Here is a 21,519-nt window from a genome sequence, read left to right on the forward strand (position 1 = left end):
TGGTCTCATGACAGACAATGATATCTTTCTCTTCTAAATTATATAGATATCATATGGGAATTCAGTATTTAAATATTTTGCTAAATATAAAGTTATGGCTCTTTTTGTAAGCAATCTTTTAATTTTTCAAATTAGTTATATTTTATGAAATATTCCCTAAATAACATTTAGAAATTCTTTCATATTCAGATATCTGCTAATTCACTAAAAGGTCAAATGGATTTCCCCACCCTACTGTTAAACATATTACAGATAATTAACTGTTCAATTATATCTTTGAATATGATCTTTACTTAGTACTGTGTTAGGTCTATGCTCTTTTTTGAAAGGTATGAAGTGAACCTCATCGGGGTGAAGTTATTCAAAGATTTGATGAATCAGCGATTTAAATCATTATACTAAATACTAATTGGTTATAAGAATAAAAATGCAGTTATGTAAGATTCAAAGAAACCACTGTCCTTTATATATATATATATATATATATATATATATATATATATATATATTTTTTAAAACCCCCCTTTTTTTTAAGATTTTATTTATTTATTTGACAGAGAGAAAGAGATCACAAGTAGACAGAGAGGCAGGAAGAGGTGGAGGGAGAAGCAGACTCCCTGCTGAGCAGATGAGGAGCTCCAATCCCAGGACCCTGAGATCACGACCTGAGCCCAAGGCAGAGGTTTACTCAGCCACCCAGGTGGCTCTATTCTTTATATTTTAAAAAAATCCTTCTTTGGTACATATTAGTCGTGGTATTTCATGAGAGACGTACATCCTAATCTTCCAAACTGACAATTCGGACCTATGCATGTTTACTGAGCATGTCCCACAAGGAACACATAAAATTAATTTCATTATAATTTTGAATTAAAATTTTATAATTAAAAATATTAAAACATCCATTTATTTTATTTGACATATTTTTGGATAAAAGGAATGAAAATACTCATGAGAATCATAAAAAAGAAAAAAAAAAGAGGACCAAGGCCACAAGAATTATTTCATTTGTTTATAAGTGCCTTGAGATAGTTCATGTTCTTTTTGTTTATATTCATTTCCTATGGAATGATTCCCTGATCTATACCCAGTTAAGCATTATTCCTCTTCTGTTTAAATATTGCTTTAAATACCAACCTATGTCTCTGTTGAGAATCATAAATTCTACAAACGCTACATCTAATCAAATGTTAAAGGAAATATTCTTCAAAGGGAAAGTGCATACTAAAAGAAAAGCTATCTGGTGAATATTTCCTAAGGCTGTTAATTGTTTAAAATTCTATTCAAAATTTCATCTTTTATTTTCCCTTTATCTATGCTTTGTCTATCACATATCATGAGTCTATTTTACAACATTTCTTCAGAAATTACCTGTTTTGTATTATAAATACTATATTATATATAATTAATATTGGGTAAAATCTTTATTTTTTGCTTCTAAATACCTTCTACTGCCAAAATACCAATATTGGACCTCCCAAAACTTTAGAAGTACATTACATGACCTTCTATGGCTGACTATGGTCATCTATTTGAAAATTTAGTCTTCATGGCTTCTATATTTCTCTGTAATTCAGGAAATATTGGGGTAATGATATGGACTTTCAAATACTAGAAGCACGTTAGATACCACTGGGTATGTTATGATATGTGTTATAAATACAAATATCCATAAGTGTGCAGATATATACATGAATATTATATGTTAATATTATAGGTTTATATCAACAAATACATATGCCAATACAAAGTATTAAAAATTTATTCTCAATCTTAATTGACCATCTACACATGAGAATAGATCACATCTCTCCTTTTAAATTCAGTTAATTTCTACCCTTTAAATTTCACAAAATGAAACTATTCAAATTTATTTTCAGGTAAATCCCTTATATTGATCTAGGACACTGATTTGCAAAGTATGGTGCTGAGACCAGCACCATTAGCAATGCAATCTCTAACCATGAAGTGGTGTCCTACAGTTGATCCAGAGGCATTTGCGCATCTAAGAAGATTTTATCTAGGAGATACTAATATACATGTGAGTCATCATTAATCACCCATCGTATCAGAAATTATCTTTGAATCCTTCATCTCCTTTCCACCCATATCCAGTTGGCATCATTTCTTATAGAGCAGATATCATAAATGACACCACATTCATGACCTCTCTTCTATGCCTTGCCAGGTATCTTTCTCAGATGACCTTAGAAACCAACTCTTTTTTGCACCTCCGGTCTAAGTGCACAGAGTAAACTTCCAAATTCCTAACCAATTTAAGAATGTCCTGTAAGAAAATCCAAACCCCTGACCATGGTGCATGAGGCTCCTCACAATCCAGATGAAAATTTTCACTTCTTTTTTTTTTTTTTCCTTCACAAATTATCACTTTATTCCTTCTATCCCTTACTTTCAGATGGTATGGACTGTGTTTTTTGCTCAGCATAAAAGGCTGTTTTACAGTCTGTGCTTTGTGTATGGGATGCCCAGTCACATATACCTCATAAATTCCAACTCATCCTTAAAAGTTTAACAACCTCTTGCAATCATTTTCCCTGATGCAGGTCAAACAGAGCTGATCCCACATTCAGTGCGATATTTTACCCACTATTTATCTCAATTGATGATTTTCATAATATTGTAGTTGCTGGTTCATGGTGTCTTCTACCAAACTTTATGCTTCACCCAGAAATACATTCCTCACTTCTCTTAAGAGAACCATTTTAGAGTAGGGGTGATGTATGCAGCATAAGGAATCTGACTAACTGATTTTCATTCCTGACACAATTATTGGGTGTAAGATCTTGTTTGAGTTATTTAAACACTTTGGTTGTACTTTTTTTCTACTATGAAATGAGAGTAAATTTTGTACAATTGTTGTAAGATTTAAGTGAAATGATATACAGAAAGCAGGGGAATACAACATAGCACATGGTAAAAATATTACCTATGGGTTATGTTTGTATCCCTACTCCATATGATAGGGCCTACCACATATTAGGAGCTCAAACAATTATTAAATAACATGATGGGGGTGCCTGGGTGGCTCAGTGGGTTAAAGCCTCTGCCTTCGGCTTAGGTCATGATCCCAGGGTCCTGGGATCGAGCCCCGCATCAGGCTCTCTGCTCGGCAGGGAGCCTGCTTCCTCCTCTCTCTCTGCCTTCTCTCTGCCTACTTGTGATCTCTGCCTGTCAAACGAATAAAAAAAAAAAAAAAGAAGAAGAAGAAGAATCTCCTCCCTTAAACAACATGATGAATGAGTATCAATATACTAATGATTTTACATACCCCTTTTATACTGCATAAGCTATTAAGAATACAATTGGCTCTGGAAATTAATAATACCCATATACTTTCCTTTCTAAAATAATGCTTGGGACACCTGGGTAGCTCAGTCACCTGGTCAGCAGGGAGTCTTCTTGAAGATTCTCTTCCTCTGCCTCTTTCCCCATACACACACATGCACATGCATACACACTGTCTCTCTCTTTCTCACTCTCTAAAATAAACAAATCCCTAAAAATAAAATAAAATAATAAACTAAAACAATGCTATCACCCTTAGTCTTCCCCCAAAATGTTTATCACTACTGGGATTTTCTTTGAACTAGGATCATTTATTTTAGAAAAGAAAAAGTAGTGATTTTAAAAGAGATGATCACTATGGTAAATTTCACCACAAATTATTTCTTGGATTATGTAACTCCTGTGTTTTTATATTTTAGTGTCCAAAATGTGTTGTTGAACTAACTTGTTAATCTAATTTTTACTCATCAACTTATCTGGAAAACTACATGAGAGCACCATTTATTTCTGTCAAAATGATTCAACAAAAAAAATCTATATTAGCAGTGCAGAATGCAAAAAGATATAGCTAGCAATTTAGAAACATTTTAAATCTGAAAGGGGATTATTGGCTTGAAGATACCACATTTACCCTTGTTTTTAAACTAGTACATTAAAATGATGTATTAATTTTTAAAAAGGTCTCAAAATATCCAATAGTTCTTATGAAAACTGAAATTAAATGGGATTTGCTTTGGTTATAAGCTAACATTTAAAAATGTCATTTCAGTTCAAGTAAATTTAAATTTATATTTGAATCTAAGCTAAAAATCAACTTGATTTTAGAGTTGTCAAGAGAATGAGTTAAGAATGTTTAGTCATCAGTGACAGTTCATTCCCTAGATCATAAATCCAGCTGTTTGTGGATTGTGTTTGTCGGGGTGGGGGAAGATATATATACACAAGAATAGAGAGCTAATAATAATCCTATACAACCCAGTTTCTTCTTGGGCTTATGAAAGATCGGCATTTTTCAGCTGCTGAGAAAAATAGCTTATATTGACTGATGTATCGCAAGATGTGGTCACTATTGAGGGTGCTGTAAGACAGCACACTCAGACAAAATAGTTCTAAAACTTGATGGTGTATAATCTGCTAAGTATTAAACCACACAATTTCAAAATCTACTTTGGTATTGTCCAGACCAAGACAGAAGGGAATAATGAAAAAAGCATGGACTCAGACCCAGGAAGCAATAATATGACCTTGGTCAAGCCAAGGTTTAGCTGTTTGTCAACATGAGTTTGGGAATTACACCAGATGACTTCTAAAGTCACTGCTATCTTTAAAATTGATTATCCCTTTGAATATATTCTACTGCTCCAAATAAAATAAAATTTTGCTACTCTTAATAAAAAGTGAAGCAACTTGGGGTGTCTGAGTGGCATAGTTGGTTAAGCATCTGATGCTTGGTTTCAGCTCAGGTTGTGATCTCCAGGTCCTGGGATCAAGCCCCTCATGGGGCTCTGCATTCAGTGTGGAGTCTGCTTGAGATTCTCTCTCCCTCTTCCTCTGTCCCTCCCATTCAAGTTCTCTCTCTCTAAAATAAATGAATAAACCTTAAAAAAAAGTGAAGCAACTCTGTCAATAAATATTTTCACAAAATTCTACTATTTTGTGAAAACCTAGAAATTCACAAAATTTCTTGTAGTTTATGATTACATTGTTGTTTATTGCCTTTTGAACACTCATGAGAAGAGAGAAATTGAAGTCAAAATTATATCACTAATTCTACATTAAAAAATGGCCACCCATCACTTATATTCAACATTATGGATACAGATGACAAATGGATCTAGGGAATTGCTGAGCAAGCACAGTTTGCAAGATGGATTCATATCACTCAGAAGCTTTAATCCTCTTTGGAAACCTTTGACTAAATTCATAAAGTTTATGACCACCAACTCTCTTTGGATTCCATGGCATGGAATAAATATCCAAGTGTAGACTGGGAATTAAAGTTCTTTGGGGAGCCTGGGTGGCTCGGTGGGATAAGCCTCTGCTTTTGGCTTAGGTCATGATCTTAGGGTCCTAGGATCAAGCCCGGCATAGGGCTCTCTGCTCAGCAGGGAGCCTGCTTCCTTCTCTCTCTCTCTCTCTCTGTCTGCCTCTCTGCCTACTACTATGATCTCTGTCAAATAAATAAATAAAATCTTAAGAAAAAAAATGTTTAAAAAATAAAAGTTCTTTGAAACCATCACATGGCATCCTTCCTCTCTTTCTGTACTGGCTCTCTTCCATAGTAACTAGATCCATAGTTCTATTACTTCATATTGAGAAGAGAGGTCACCATTTTACATTTTTCTGAATTTTAGCTTATCCTTAACCTCAGGCCCAAAAAATTCATTGACTGATACTGTCACAGGGAAGGGAGACTTAATTACTCTTACCATTCAAGCATTTTATGCTCCCCTTTCTTTCTTTTCCTTTGTCTTTCTTAGTTTACAAGATAATTTTCATTTCTACTGAATCCTCCAATGGTCTTCAACTTACTCAGTTCTCCAAATTCAGCTTCTCTGTTTCATGCCTTTATTTAAAAAAAAAAAAAATTCACTAATAAAAAAAGATTTAATTTTTTTAGAATATCCCTTCTTTGAATATTAGCAAAATAGTTAAAATTCAACCTTACGCCAAATCACTAAGCTATATAATCAAAGGGATACAAGCAGATCCTAGGTTCCCATACAAACTACCCATGGGAACTTTCACAATGCTTTTCTGTTTTTTTTTCTGACTCTCGTCTGTTCTTCAATTAAAACATCCCCCATAATTACCTAGATTAAAATGTTGCCTTTAATTGTTATACAGTATCTTTAGTGTGGCACATAAAATCCATCAAAAGATGATGCCTGTCATTTTCTAGGAACATCCCATAGCCGTTCCCTAGACAAACTTATTATAGTAACACTTTGATGGAAGATTTTCATATTTTTTTTTTAAGATTTTATTTATTTATTTGACAGAGAGAGATCACAAGTAGGCAGAGAGGCAGGCAGAGAGAGAGAGAGAGAAAGAGAGGAAGAAACAGGCTCCCTGCTGAGCAAAGAGCCCAATGCAGGGCTTGATCCCAGGACCCTGGGTGGAGGCTTTAACCCACTGAGCCACAATTTTCATATTCTTTATTGCGATTTTTTAATCACTTAATTCATGACTATTTTATCTCTTTTATGGTGAGCAATGGATGCCAGATGTATAAACAGCGTATATATGCAGTTCAAACTAAATTCCCAGATTACATGAGAGAAAGGTAATGATTCTAAAATGAATCATTATAGCAAACTGCAAAGAATAAATTCCCCAAGCTACTGGTCAAGTACTTACATTCACGTGTTGCATGTTTATAAAATCTTAAATGAAAAACATCCAGAGCTATATTAATCATGAATTGTGCTGTATAAAGAGGTTGGAATGAACTACAATACAGCATCAGGCAGCAAATGAGTATCTTCCTAAGTAATGGTGGCCTCATTACAGCAAATAACAATATTCTAGTACAGTGATTCCCAAACTTGAGCAGCATCACAATCACAGAGGGTCTATGAAAAAGCAGATTTCTGGGTCCCACCCCTCTGGATTTCTAATGAAATAAGTCTTGGTCTGGATTTCGCCTTGTTGTTTACATATTTTAAACTAAGGATTTCAATCTATATATTTATAATTATTATTTTATATATTTATTTGCATATAAATATATATCAGAATGAATAAAAATAACTCGTAGAAGTGGACTACTCAGAAAACCCCTTTGATGTTTCTTTTCATATGTCTCATGGAAAGGGGATGAATGATTTTAGCAACCCCCAAGAAACTGGCATCGTTTTTCATTAAACTGAACAGCATTAGCAGAAAACAAATAACTGTAATCAATGGGCTATTAAGGTTGCAGAAGTACTTAAGTGGTCTGTATTGTAAATAGAATAACTTTTAAATGATTTCAGATGCAATGATTATCATTTGGAATGTGGAACTTCTTTAAAAAGTGTTTCACACTATATTTTTGCAGGGCATATTTAATTTTTTAATCTTCTAAAAAAATGGCCCACCAGACAATACCAAACCTAAGGATCAAAATCATTAAGTCATGAAATTTAAAAAAAAAAAAAAAAAGGAAAGGAAAGAAACTTTGGGCAAATTATTATTTTTATAAATTTCTATCAAAATTCTTGGCTTAATATAATAACAGAATTGAAACATTTTCCCACTGAGTGTCTATGTTGTTTTTATATCTTATTTCAAAGGAAAATTTGGAAGCTTGAAAACATGGTGTTTTAGTATATTTTTTTAAATATTAAAGGAACTGATGGTGTCTGGGTGGCTCAGTTGGTTAAATGATGGCCTTTGGCTCAGGCCATGATCCCAGAGTCCCATACCAAGTCTCACATCAGGCTCCCTGCTCAGCGGGAGTCTGCTTCTCCCTCTGACCTTCTCCCTCTCATATGCTCTCTCAATAATTCTCACTCTAAAAAATACATAAATAAAAATTAAATGAATTAATTAAATTAAATATTAAATGAACTGAATGTTTCTCAGCAATAAAAAAGTTGATATTCAGGCTGCTATATACTATTTTGCACATTTCAACAAATTTAATGTATAATGAACTGAGTGAACGTAGGAACACAGTTTGCATGAACACAGAAATATACAACATTAGCAATGGAAAAATGATTTTTATTTTCTTAAGGCACTGACAAAAATTATGTTAAAATAAATAAAAGGTAACATTTTTATAAATTAAATGTTGCTAGAATAAATTCTACCTTTGCTTATTTTTACCACTTATCCTCATTTCCCCTTAGATTTTGGTACATTTTGTTTCAAAGAAAGGTGAGAAAGAAAAAACTGAAAAACTTTGCCATGTTTTTCTAATTTGATCAGACAGCCTTCCTTGAAAGGTCAGCACAATAGGTGAAAGTGACATATTGAAAATATATAGCATTGTTCATTCTAGGCATAAAAATTTCAAATGACCCAGAATCACATATCACATGTGTCAAAAATTTGATTTTTCTAGATCAACTATTCAGCATATGAAGCAGAATTTAGACTATGATTCATAAAGGCAGAATCCCAAGTGGTTATTGTTGACACCCAGTTGTCAAAATATTCTTCCTGCCTTTCAGAAACCATTCACAATGTGAGAGCTAGAGATCTAGTAGCTAAGACTTAAAATCCAGACTTCAAAAACAGCAGGAATTCCAACACTGAAGGCAAATTACAGTAAACTGGAGAACAGCAAAGCAATGAATCATTTTAGCTATTATTTTTATTATTCCCACTCCTCTCTACGATTCATTCAATTCTAAACATTTCTACTTTTAGTTAAATGAAATTTATTTGCAGGATTCTGGCTTTTTAACCTTCAAACAACAGTCAAGATGAACTTCAATATAGAACTGTTTTTAGCTAGTTTTCTTTCTTGTTTAAGATAGATTTATTTATTTATTTGTTGATTTATTTATTTATTTCAATGAGAGCACAAGCGGGAGGGAGAGGGACAAGTAGGTTCCACCTGACTGGTGAGCCCCATGCAGAGCTCGATCTCAGTATTCTGAGATTATGACCTGAGCAGAAATGAAGAGTCAGATGCTTAAAGGACTGAGTCACTGAGCCACCCAAGTGCCCCTAGCTAATTTTCTTTTCAGTTAACCTCTAATTCATGGGCTGTTTGTAATTAACTAAATAGCCCTGCTAGTACAAACAACAGCATAATATCATATGCAATATAAACATGGATATCTATATGTTATATGCTTATAGTACATATAGTATGTGTTTATATTATAATTTCACTTAGCATTTATACCACGAAAAAAGAGAGTGGAAGCATTAATAGACACCATTTGAAATAACAGATAGGAAATCAAACTTTTTCAACAAATACATAACGTCAACTTAGTTATACTTCCTTATTTTGGAAAGCGTTTATATTTCATTCATTCAGGCAATTTTAATTTATGGACAGCTATCCCAGGGACTGAAACGGTGGAGAATAAAAGAGGAAGTTTCATGATGGAGACTGGCTTCATAGGGTTTTCAGCTTCCTGGCTGAAATAAGTGTCAATGAAATAATTGCAGAATGTTAATGTAGAATTACAAGCTGTGGAGGTACAAGAGAGAACAAGGAAAATGAGCTTAAGAGTATTACGTGCTCACCTGGGGGGTGTGGGTGGGTGGAGGGGAGGGGTGGCAGGAGAGTGGCATGTGAAAGAGTCAGAAGGTCTCCCTGAAGGAGAGAGATTAAAATTTTGAGGAAATTCTCATCACTTAAAAAGTTTGAAATAAATTAAAGAGGACATGCAACTTTTGACTCATTCATCCATAGTTGACCCTTTCCATTCAAAATATAATGCCAAGACTTTATGGACACTTTTGTCTGCACAGATTCAATAGCGTAACAACCCTGTGATGTCAAAGGCCATGTTTGGGGCTCTTAACTGAGAAGAAAACGTCCGGTAGTAATATCAATTTTCCTTCTCCTAAATCCAAATCCAAGATGCCACATAGAGTCTGAGAGCTAAGATTCGAAGGGGAAATCCTCAAATTTATTTAAGAATAAGAAATTATACGTGTATAGCTCTTTCACATGCACTATCTCGTATATTTTGTCAGAGATAACATAAATATCTTATTTGTTCAAATATTCACTACAAAGTGCTGTGACATGGAAACTATTATTATTCCTCTTTTAAAAGTAAAGAGAAATGTTAATGAAGGTTAATTAGCCTATGTCGGATCAAATAGTAATAAATAGCAAAGCCAGGGGCGCCTGGGTGGCTCAGTGGGTTAAAGTCTCTGCCTTCAGCTCAGGTCATGATCCCAGGGTCCTGGAATCAAGCCCCGCATCGGGCTCTCTGCTCAGCGGGGAGCCTGCTTCCTCCTCTCTCTGCCTGCTTCTCTGCCTACTTGTGATCACTGTCTGTCAAATAAATAACACCTTAAATAAATAAATAAATAGCAAAGCCAGATTTCAAATGCAGTTTTCCAACCCTAAACTGTATTTTACTACTCTGCATATGATCTCTAACATCATACTAAAGCACTGGGAAAATACAAATAACATAATACAATTCACAAAATAATATAAATATAATTATCCATTGCTGTATCCCTCATTTGGAATTTAAGATATTTGATCAGGAAATTAAACATTGTATCCTATCAGAATCCCTTTCATTTGAAAGTATGGGAAATACTAAGAGTGATTTAAACAAGGAAAATTCTTTTACATAACTCAGTGGTTCTGCCAGGTCAGGTCTCTAAGCTAATTTCTCCAGGCTAACCCAAGTGGGTTAGCGCTTTTCTGGTCATGAAGGGACCAGATGCTCCAGACAAGGACACTGGGCCCTCACAGGGCAAGCCTGGAGACACAAAGTTCTTAGGCTCTCCCCATGTCTTTTTATTAGCAGGAAAATTTTCCAGAATTCACTGGAATTCTGCTCTAGATTCACTGACTTTATTTATTTTTGCCTAAACCAGTCACTGGCAAGTGATCATGATTAGCTCTCAGATGAGTCAACTTTGGCCGCACAGAGTCACAGAGGGGCTATTTTCCAGGGACACAACAGAAGTTGAAAACATAAACAATATAGGTGCGCCATTCTCAAGAAAAAGCCAGGAAATAGATGTTGGGGACAACCAACAGGGCCTCTTTGCCAAAAGAGCATTTTGGTTTTGTTTTGTTTGTTTTAACTTGTTTGTGTACATTATCAAAAGCGAGGCACCAATAAATTTCTAAGGAAATCTTTAAGGAAAAAAAATTCTAAAGAAGTTGAAAAAAGAGGAAGTTAGAAAATTAAAAAAAAAAAGCTCTGCAATTACTAATTTTGAGAATTCTTTCTATCATCAGCTAATATACATGAATCACTCATTTCAGGCTATGCTTTTTCTAGATTTCCTAAACTCTCTCCTTTTTTTAAAAAAAAAATTTATTACATTCAGTTAACCACTGTATACTACATCATTAGTTTTTGATGTAGTGTTCAGTGATTCATTACTTGTGTATAACATCCAGTGCCCATCACAGCACGTTCCCCAACCCTCTCCTCATGCCCTTCTGGCTATCTGAGCTTCTGTAATTAAGTGAATTGGGGCTCATAATTCCTTTGTACTATTTGGTTAGCATATCAATACTATTCTAATTATACAGCTCCACCTCCCTCTGATCCTTCTTCTACGTTGACACATATACTAAGAAAACTTATGTGGTAGATTGGCATTATCAATCAATCAACCAATCAATAAATTTAAATACTAGACATATTTAAACAAAAGACTCTTTCAAAGTTGTAATAAAATATGTAAATGGGTTTTTACGTGTGTTGATTGTCCCCTAAATCAAAGAATATTTAACCTACTGATTACTAAAGTTTCTGAAGATAATTATACCCAAAATTTGAACATTATAATTCACAGTTCATAAAGACAGCAAATGTCATTGCTATGTCTGCTTTATTAGTGGCAAAACTTGTCCATAACAAAAAAAAAAAAAACAACTTTTATCAAAAAATAAATTGTGTTCATAACCCCCTGATAATTTCAGTTTACAAACTTTGAGTATTATTTATAAGAATTTAATTTAGAGGGGTGCCTGGGTGACTCAATTTGTCAAGCATCTGACTCTTGGTTTCAGTTCAGGTCATAGCCTCATGGGTCATGAGATCAAGCCTTGCTGGGGCTCCACACAGAGCCAGGAGTCTGCTTGCAAATGATTCTGGCCCTCTGCCCCCCTCCCCCACTCTCATTTGCCCTTTCTCTCTCTCTCTCTAAAATAAATACATATCATTTATTATGATTATAAATTATCATAAGTAAGGCACCAATAAATGTCTAAGGAAATCTTTAAGGAAAATTTTCTAAATAAATAAATAAATCTTTAAAAAAAATCATTTAAAGAAAACCAAAGTCTCATTAAATTTCCTCCCAGATACTCATTTGGAGAAGTTTTTCCAGGCCTAATGGTATAGTACCATAATTTTCACCAGATTTCCTCTAAGATTTGAAGCATCATTTTAAAATAGAGATAGAAATACTCCTCCCAAGAAAATTACATAGGTTAATTGTAAGTTTTTATGCATGAATACATCTCTGGGGGAAAAAGGGAACAAAAATAGGAAAGAACATACATGAAGGAATGACTCATCGTTGGGCCTTTTCGCCCAAATATATTAATTTTATATAGCTTTGGTATACAATCATTTTTTAAAATTCATATTGCAAAAGATTTGGAATTTGGATGGGAGTAAGGCTGAGACTTAGAGAACTTGCCAGCAGTCTCCCAGTTTCTTTTTAGTGACCACAGCTCCTGACAAAGCACCGTTATTCATCCCCTAAGCAAGGATTTCTCAACCTGGGCAGTGTTATTTTGGGCCTGATTATTCTTTGTTGTGGGAGTTTGCCCTGTTTCTTGCAAGATGTTTAGCAGCACCCAGACCTTCCACACTAAATGCCAGCAGTGTCCTGCCTTACCAGTTATGACAACCATATTTTCAAATATCTCCATGGAGCCCATTCAAAACTGCCTCCCTACCTACCTACCTCCCCCATGGGAGGGCCTAAATCAAAAGAGTAGGATTTTCCTTGCTGTTTCCAACAACATGCGTGGACCTTTAGGACATTATGCTATGAAATAAGCCAGACAGAGAAAGATAAATATTACATAATATCACTATTTCACAGATTTTAGGGGGGAAAAAAAGTCAAACCCATAGAAACAGAAGAAAAGTGGGTGTCAGGGACTGAGAAGTAGGAGAAACAGGCAGAAGTAGGTAAAAGAGTACAAACTTTAACCTTAAGATGAATAAGCTCTGTAGATAGAATGTAAAATACCGTGAGTGAAGCTGGTAACACTGTATCGAATAGTTAAAATATGCTAAGAGAATAGAATTTAAATGTTGTCTCTCACACACACATACACACAAAGCAGGGTTTTCAGTTACTTAGTATGCTATAACATTGTTATTACAATTTTTTCCTCCAAACTTTATAATCATATTTTAGTTAACCTACAAACAGATGCACTGCTTTTATTGGAGTTAATCAATTAAGACAGTAACAAGTTCAAAATTGTTTCCAGCACTACATTTCACTTCTTATGGAAAAGCTGTAACAAAAATATCATGATATTTTTAACTATTTCCTTTAAAAACAAAAGATCACAAAATTAACCTATTTTTGTTATATTGAAAATGGCACTGGTTAGGCAATAAAAATAATTAAAAATAAAAGCATAAACAACTATAAAAGCAAGGATGTTAAATTCCAACTGGTAATTAACTATGCAGTGCTTTTACTCGAGAATGTCACCAGTTCTGGGGGCGCCTGGGTGACTCAGTGGATTAAAGCCTCTGCCTTCCACTCAGGACATGATCTCAGGGTCCTGGGATGGAGCCCCGCATGGGGCTCTCTGCTCAGCGGGGAGCCTGTTTCCCCTCTCTCTCTTTGCTCTGCCTCCCTGCCTACTTGTGATCTGTCAAATAAATAAATAAAATCTTTTTAAAAATTTCATCAGTTTCTCAAAAAGAAATGAATATTAATCAAACATATTCCAAATTATGTTACTTATTTCATTGTGGACATTTTGGTTAACACAATATACGATTTAGAGGAAAAACACACTATACAGCACCACAGGATAATAATTCACATCTCTCTCTCTATATATATTTTTTCTCTTTTTGCTTTGGGGTCTTGGGATATTATAAATATCATGACCTGTTGGGGAGATTTTTGTTTTCCCTGATAGTTTTAAAGATAACTCCGAAAACTTGGCCAGTTGTCTTAGGCTTTTTTTATTTAACTTTACTTTTTCAGAATTCCAAGATTCATTGTTTATGCATCACACCCAGTGCTCCATGTAATACTTGCCCTCCTTAATACCCACTACTAGGCTCACTCAACTCCCCATTCCCCCCTTCCCTCCAAAAGGAAAGACACAGCTGCAGGGAGATGCACCAGGAAAACAATGAAGAGGAAGCCCAAGCTCATGAGGTTGGCTCTCTAAGGCAACCAAAAGCCAAAGGAAAACTGAAAACTGTTTGCTGATAAAGCCACAGAATTTGTGGACAAAAATGAGGTAGGAAATTGGGCAAGAGATGGGAAAAGCCAAGAGGTGAGTTATCCTAAGGAGTGCTTCTTAAATCTAATGTGCTCAGCAATTCCCTGGGGACCATGTTAAGATGCAGATTCTGATTCAGAAATTCTGGGGCAGGTCCTGAGAGTCTATCAAAAAATCTCCGGGGGATTTATATTGCTGGTTAGTGCACATACCTACCACACCTTGAGTAGTAGAGAACATTTCTCTAGAACATTTCTCCCCACCCCCAACATATCTCTGGAAGCAGAAGTGCCAGTTTTGTTTCATTACAATACACCTAATATTAACATGGTTAAATGTATTCACTTACACAGTATTCTCCCCAAAAGTCTTAATATATAGAAATATTTTTTCTTTATGCCTTCTTCAAAGGAAATCATGAAATAGACTGTTGCTTTGAAATACATGTTAATTTCTTGTTGTTTTTTTATAAGCCTGTATAACTATCTGTTAGTAAAATGTCACTGTGATTTTTGCTTTTCATACATCCTTAGGCAGCAAGTTTCTATAGTGGATAACCTGACGGAGTAATGAAAAACGCAAATTTCTAAAATCAGAATTAAAATTAGACTTGACTTTAGGGTGACTAGTTTTAAATGAGTTTTCCAGCTCAATCTGGAGTTTTGATTCACTCTTTCTGACTACCCAGGATGTGCTTTTATCCTAATAATTTGATTCCTTTTACACCTATGGGAAGACCAAATCCTGGCTTACTTCATATTCTCTCCTCCAAAACAACCAACCAAGTCCTGATTATGTGATAGGTTTTGGCATTGTGTCAATGTCAAGGTGTACCAGGAAGAGAAGCAGATTCAAAGATGACAGATAGATGAAGTATCTCTGATGTAAAACATCCGTTGGTGAAGAAGAAGCTGGCAGTACCGTAAAAATCAGTATGTTTAGGCACAAAAATCTAAAGACTGAATATCAGCACTAAGTGGAAGTAATTATAACCTCTTTAAAAAGAGGATGAGTAGAAGGAAAAGAAATACACAAATTTGTTCCTACCACAGGTATTTCAAAATAACATTTTACATTTTCCACAAGCTATACTTGGAAGCAAAGTATGTTTAGGCACTTATTACACAATTTCATAAGAACAAGAATTTTCCAAATGTATATGATGATTCTCCCCCAAGCACCACCAAAAAAAAAAAAAAAAAAAAAAAGAAAAGAAAAGAAAACAAAAAACTTTCTCACAGAATCTTATCAGAAACGGTTGGGTCACAAAAATTCTATACACTTTAGTAAACTATGTCTGGCTTGGTAATGTATTAAAGGTATATAAAGAGTTTAAATTTAAAGGTAGTCAATTTTTTTTTTCTAAATGAAATTTCCCAGGCTTACGCTGACCTTGATATGCTGCAGACATTTTAAGTGAAGAAGTTAAAGCAATGTGAAGAAATTAAGAAATAAAGATCAATGAACAAAGAATTTAAGGTTTTACAGAATTGACAAATATATCCTTCTTGGATGGTCTCCAAGGCTGCTTTTAATGCTATGACTCTGCAGGTCTCTAAATACACACTTTCTACATTACTTGAAATTTGAAATGTGTTCTCAATTCACCTCTTCTGATCACATCACAAAAAGAATGTTAGATGATCACACTCAGACCATCTACATGATGCCAGTAAAAGGTTTAATTAGTGTCATCAAGCAACTGATGGCAATCGATTCAGAAGGAAAAAATTAGACTTCAAAAATTTTAATAGTTCCATTGGACACAAATATCTGGCTCTCTTGGTGCATGTATTGAAGATACTGATAAATATATATGTCACTGAAGTAGAGGAGTTCATTTTAGAGAACATACCAGTAATTCCCTCTGTTCTCTATGAGACAATGGACAGAATCATGTTTCCTTTCAACAGTTTACCATACTCACCCCATGTGATGGGTAAGAGATCCATCCCAGCTCCCCTTGAATTGTTTTTGAATCCAGTAGATTGACTAAAAGAAAACACAAACACACAAATGCGGTTAAAATAAATAAATTTCTATTTGCCTCTGTGAAGTTAACGTTGCCTGTTGTCGTTGATATAAGAATAAGACCATGTTTAAAACACAAGACTCTTTATTTTTGTGATAGGAATATGAAAGAAAAAGAAGGAAATGGCAAAGGGGAAGTAATCATGGAAATAGTTAAGGAATTAAATTTCTCTGGCTTTTTTGACTGTGCTTATTTATAACGATAGATCAATATTCAAAATATTGATAACAGGTTTTGACCAATTAATTATAGGTTTAAGGAAGAAATGGTAAAAATGAAAAACAGGAAACATTAATGCTAACATGTTATCAAAATAACTTAGAAGACCATTAAATTTAACAAATTTACATATGATTTCACTATGAATGAACTTCTTTAATATGCTTCCATAATGAACCAATATTTCTGTTTGTGTCTGTTAGGACATCTTTTTTATTGTCTGTGTCCAATAGAAGAATTTTTAAGACCACATAAATTATCTTCTTATGTGTAATAAAAAAACATGCTTCACTAATAATTCCAGGAGAAATCAAAACAAAACTATATTTTATAAAATTCCCTGGAAGCTTTAGTTATTTAAAGAAAACATTGTTACTCAAAGGCTTTAATGATTTTACTTAGAACTTTGCACTAGCTATTAAAAAGTCTGATGAATAATAAGACACAACATGAATGTGTTTTCATTTTGAACATATTATTAAAGAAAGACAAATCATTTCTTTTTAATTTTTAAAGGTTTTATTTATTTATTTGTCAGAGAGCGAGAGACAGAGAGCAAGTGCACAAGCAGGCAGAGTGGCAGGCAGAGGCAGAGAGAGAAACAGGCTCTCTACCAAGCAAGGAGCCCGATGCCGGACTCAATCCCAGGACCCTGGGATCATGACCTGACCCAAAGGCAGAGGTTTAACTGACTGAGCCACCAGGCGTTCCAAATCATTTCTTTTTAACGCAGAGGGTAATAATTGGTAATGAATTAAAAATTAAAATATAAAAAGATACTTCAAGTTGAATTAATAACGAAAGGCTCACTTTGTTGATCTATTAAACAATGTAAACTATGGTTTTACCTCATCCTTCATCTAAATCAGAAAGCAATCCCACAATTGACTAATGGAAGACGTAGAGGAAGTTTACACAAAATAGCTATGTATTATTAACACAAACCAGAGCAGGTGAATCAATAAATACAATGAGAAATCATTTTCAGTTTCCATATATACATAAATCAAAATACAATGTTAATACATGCACTGTGTAAACAGGTCCTTGTGTTGTCAATAAAATATTTCCTGATCCGTAAAAAACACCATACTTCAATCACCCCAAATAGGAAACATTAATCTTATAAAATGTTAAGTAAAAGAAAAAACATATTTTATAGGTGTGAGATTCTAAATTTTCAAGAACTGCTTTTTAGGGGAGCCTGGGTGGCTCAGAGGGTTAAGCCTCTGCCTTCTGCTCAGGTAATGATCTCAGGGTCCTGGAATCGAGCCCCGCATTGGGCTCTCTGCTCAGCAGGAAGCCTGCTTCCCCCTCCCCCTCTGCCTGCCTCTCTGCTTACTTGTGATCTCTCTCTCTCTCTCTGTCAAATAAATAAAATAAAATAAAACTTAAAAAAAAAAGAACTGCTTTTTAAAAGAAGGTATTTGGCTATCTAGGTGAGTTTCAAAAAATCCTCCTGACTATTAAGTTAGAAGACATATAATTCTCAAAGTTAGAATCTCTAAGTTTTGCTAGTGAAATTACATAAACGTAATTACACTGGAATTCCTTAATGATTAAAGATTTTTTTTTTCTCACAATGAATTAATCCCACTGAGAAGTAATTATATTTAGATAAGAGAAGAAACCAGTTGCTGCATGGATTACATAGTGCAATTTCCATAATGGTATTATTTCCCAGGATATCAGTTTAGAAATGAATAGTCTTAATTGTCTTGAAATTATCTGTCAAAAATGATTTTTAAAAACCCTCAACCAATTAATCAATGTTACAGATAATATTTCAGATTAATCAATGTTAGAGAACTTTTGAAAATATGAAAATTCACCTTCAGAGTAAAGCATCTTACCAACATTCATTCTAATAGATATGTTCTATTGATGAATCCTACTTTGACAGTTCTATCAGTCATCAGATGATTTCTCTGAGTTTTACATATGATTTGCATAGAATTTACAATGCCAATATTCATCATTAGATCATATTTGCAATCCCTTTAGGAGTCTAAATGGTTCAATGTATTTGTGGGTGGTGTGTAATAACTGAATATGTACTAAATGAATATGTGTCACTCAACTCGCTAAGTTAAACGGCTGATTTAATTTCAATATTACTAACCAGAGGAGGAAAGTGTTTGAGGCAAAAGAAGACATGAATATAGTCTCCATTTAGTCAATGACTTATTGGAATGTAGGCTGTTAACTAAGAACTAAATACCCTTTAGTTTTCTCTGATGATAATGAGGGAGAAGGGACCGGACTAATCATATCTGCATTTGGTGTCTACTCAAAAGAGAATAACTAAGCCAAAAAGAATTATATCACGCTGTTGATTAAATAAGTATAATAAATTGATTGAATTTATTTCATTTACTTGGAAATGGAAATTTAGTGTACTCTATTTTACGTGAATGAGGAAAACACAGCAGCATCATTACCCATGATTCTGATTCTGTTGTCTATCAAACATAATTATATCTGTCCTGGTTATCTCACACTGTTGCATCATGTGATGATCAAATAATAGAAATGTATTTAAAGCCTCCATGAGTTTATAACATGCTATACAGATTTGGTGTTCTTGTAAAATTAATACCTGAACTCACAACCATACTATGTTGGTTTATGAATTGTATTTATAATCAACCATGGAGATATAACCTAATAGAAAAGAAGAGTGACATCAAAACACTTTTTAAAAGCTTATGTTTTGAGTTCATATGGTGCCTTTTGTTTATAGCCAAATAAGAAAAGCAGAATCTAAGAATACTAGCCACTTTAAAGTGAATGATTGCTAACCTGGGACTTCCCAGGATATAACCTCAAATCTCCTGTGATCTGTTGTGCAGCAGTCTGAGTGTAGCATAATTGAAATAAGAAAAAGAGAAAGTTAATGGAATTTGAAAGTCAGCATGTTGCAAGTGAGTTCTCTGGATACATTGACTAAATCCAACATTGCAATATAACATACTGAATCCGACACTGAATCACGCAAGAACTTGGGTTTCTAATGCTTTCTCTCCTAAAATAGAGGTACAACCTGATCATAGCCTTTTGGCGGTACCAACATACAAATGTTGGGACACATGGAAGAAACAGAATTGTGACATACAATTATATTCAGTTTTTTGAGTTTTAGTGATGATTTGCAATGTAGAAGGTTTATTTCAACTTCTGAAAATATTCTGAGTCCGTGATTATAACTTTTAACCAAGAAGAGTTAGGAATATTCTTAAGGTCAGATGGAGGATGGCTTTAATCCTTTAATAACTGCCTTTTGCCAGATTACTTTTCAAAGATATAAATTGTTCCTTGCCACTGTTCATATTCTAAAGGTATGATTTCTAAATATTTTTGTTTTGTAACAGGAAACATTTCATTTCATTAATTTCAGCTTATTTTCTCTTTAAAATAATATTTTCAATTTAAAGAGCTCTATGGCATATATTAACTTCTTAAAGTGATTTAAGCCGGACACATTTTAAAATGTCCTGACTCTGAACAGAGCAATAAATAAGTGCTCTTTGGCAAAACTGTATTTGGAAATCACTGCCCAAAGTCTGGATGTATATAGTTCTGGGTTTCTTTAACATGTTTTACCCGGCCTAAACTTTATTTCTTTTAAATAAAAGATGTATGAATGGGTAAAGGGGTTCACATTCATGAAAACTGATTTCATGAATCATGAAAGGATTCATATTCAGGAATCCTTTTTCAAACTCACTGAGTTGGCTTTCAAGTGGGCACTAATGTGAATTTGCTGAGCAAAAGGAATTATGTTCTCTGATGGGAATTAGAAGGGGTAGAATGGAGAACAGGAATAAGAACGAAGTAAGAATAGGTAAGTTGGCTCAAACTGGAGCAAGTACTTTTAGAAAGGAGAAAATCTTCCTGTCATTCCTGCCACTGATCTTTACTGTCACTTTTCCCACTCAGCTGGATTGAGGGTTTAAGATGTCCAGGAGTCTTGGGGCACCTAAGTGGGTCAGTCGGTTAAACGCCTGCCTTCAACTCAGGTCATGATCCAAGGGTCCTGGGATTGAAGGCCCACACTGCATCTTGATCCCCGCTCAGTGGGGAGCCTGCTTCTCCCTCTTCCTCTGCCTGCTGCTCTGCCTACTTGTGCTCTCTCTCTGTCTCCCTCTCTCTCTGTCAAATAAATAAATAAAATCTTAAAAAAAAAAAAAAAAAAGATGTCCAGGAGTCTTGCCCTCTCTTCTTTCCTATTTTCCATCATAATGAAGAGACAACCAAATAAATGTCCACTCCTTGGTTCATTTGTATGAACAGTGTTATGAAGAATCTATACCAAGAATTTATAACTGTTCCCTTCTTAATAATAATGCAATAAAATTTTTAAAGGACTCGATTACTAAAATAAGTGTTTTCAACACATATTGCTAGCTAGTGAGGACAGATTAAAAATTTAAGGTATACATTTCTGGAGTTTTCACTTGGGGAATCATTAACATGCCAAGATTTTTTTTGAGGGCATTTCAAAGTTCTGATTCATGTGACTATGTATCCAGTTAGAAAGACTGAGAACTAAACTAATATTCTGTCTTGCAAATTAAGGGCTGCAAATACGCAGATATTGCTAAAATAATTTTTAAAATTAAATGACACAATTTCTTACTGAAGTGGAAGATATTTTCAATTATCTAATAACATATCACTATGCTTTACAGTAATGCGATTTGTATTTTATGAAATGTTAGTTGCATTTTTTGAAAATATCGAGTTATAAAAATTATCAAATAATTAATTCTAGGTGATCAGAGGAGTTTAATGGCTAAAGAATTTAGACTCTTATAATAACAATCATGTTCTCATATGAAACGATAAAACATTCAGCTAAGGTGCC

General features: G+C 34.2%; 1 protein-coding gene across 1 annotated transcript in view; it reads right to left on the reverse strand.

Moving 5' to 3' along the window:
- The window catches only part of EPHA3 (EPH receptor A3), a 354,334-nt gene that overhangs the window by 318,518 nt on the left and 14,297 nt on the right, over positions 1–21,519 (reverse strand). Inside the window, exon 2 of the mRNA XM_059392132.1 lies at positions 16,329–16,393. Within this exon, the coding sequence (XP_059248115.1) occupies positions 16,329–16,393 (65 nt within the window). The remainder of the gene's footprint in view (positions 1–16,328; positions 16,394–21,519) is intronic.

The sequence above is a fragment of the Mustela nigripes genome, chromosome 2 (genome assembly GCF_022355385.1).
Source record: "Mustela nigripes isolate SB6536 chromosome 2, MUSNIG.SB6536, whole genome shotgun sequence".
Taxonomy (NCBI): Eukaryota; Metazoa; Chordata; class Mammalia; order Carnivora; family Mustelidae; genus Mustela; species Mustela nigripes.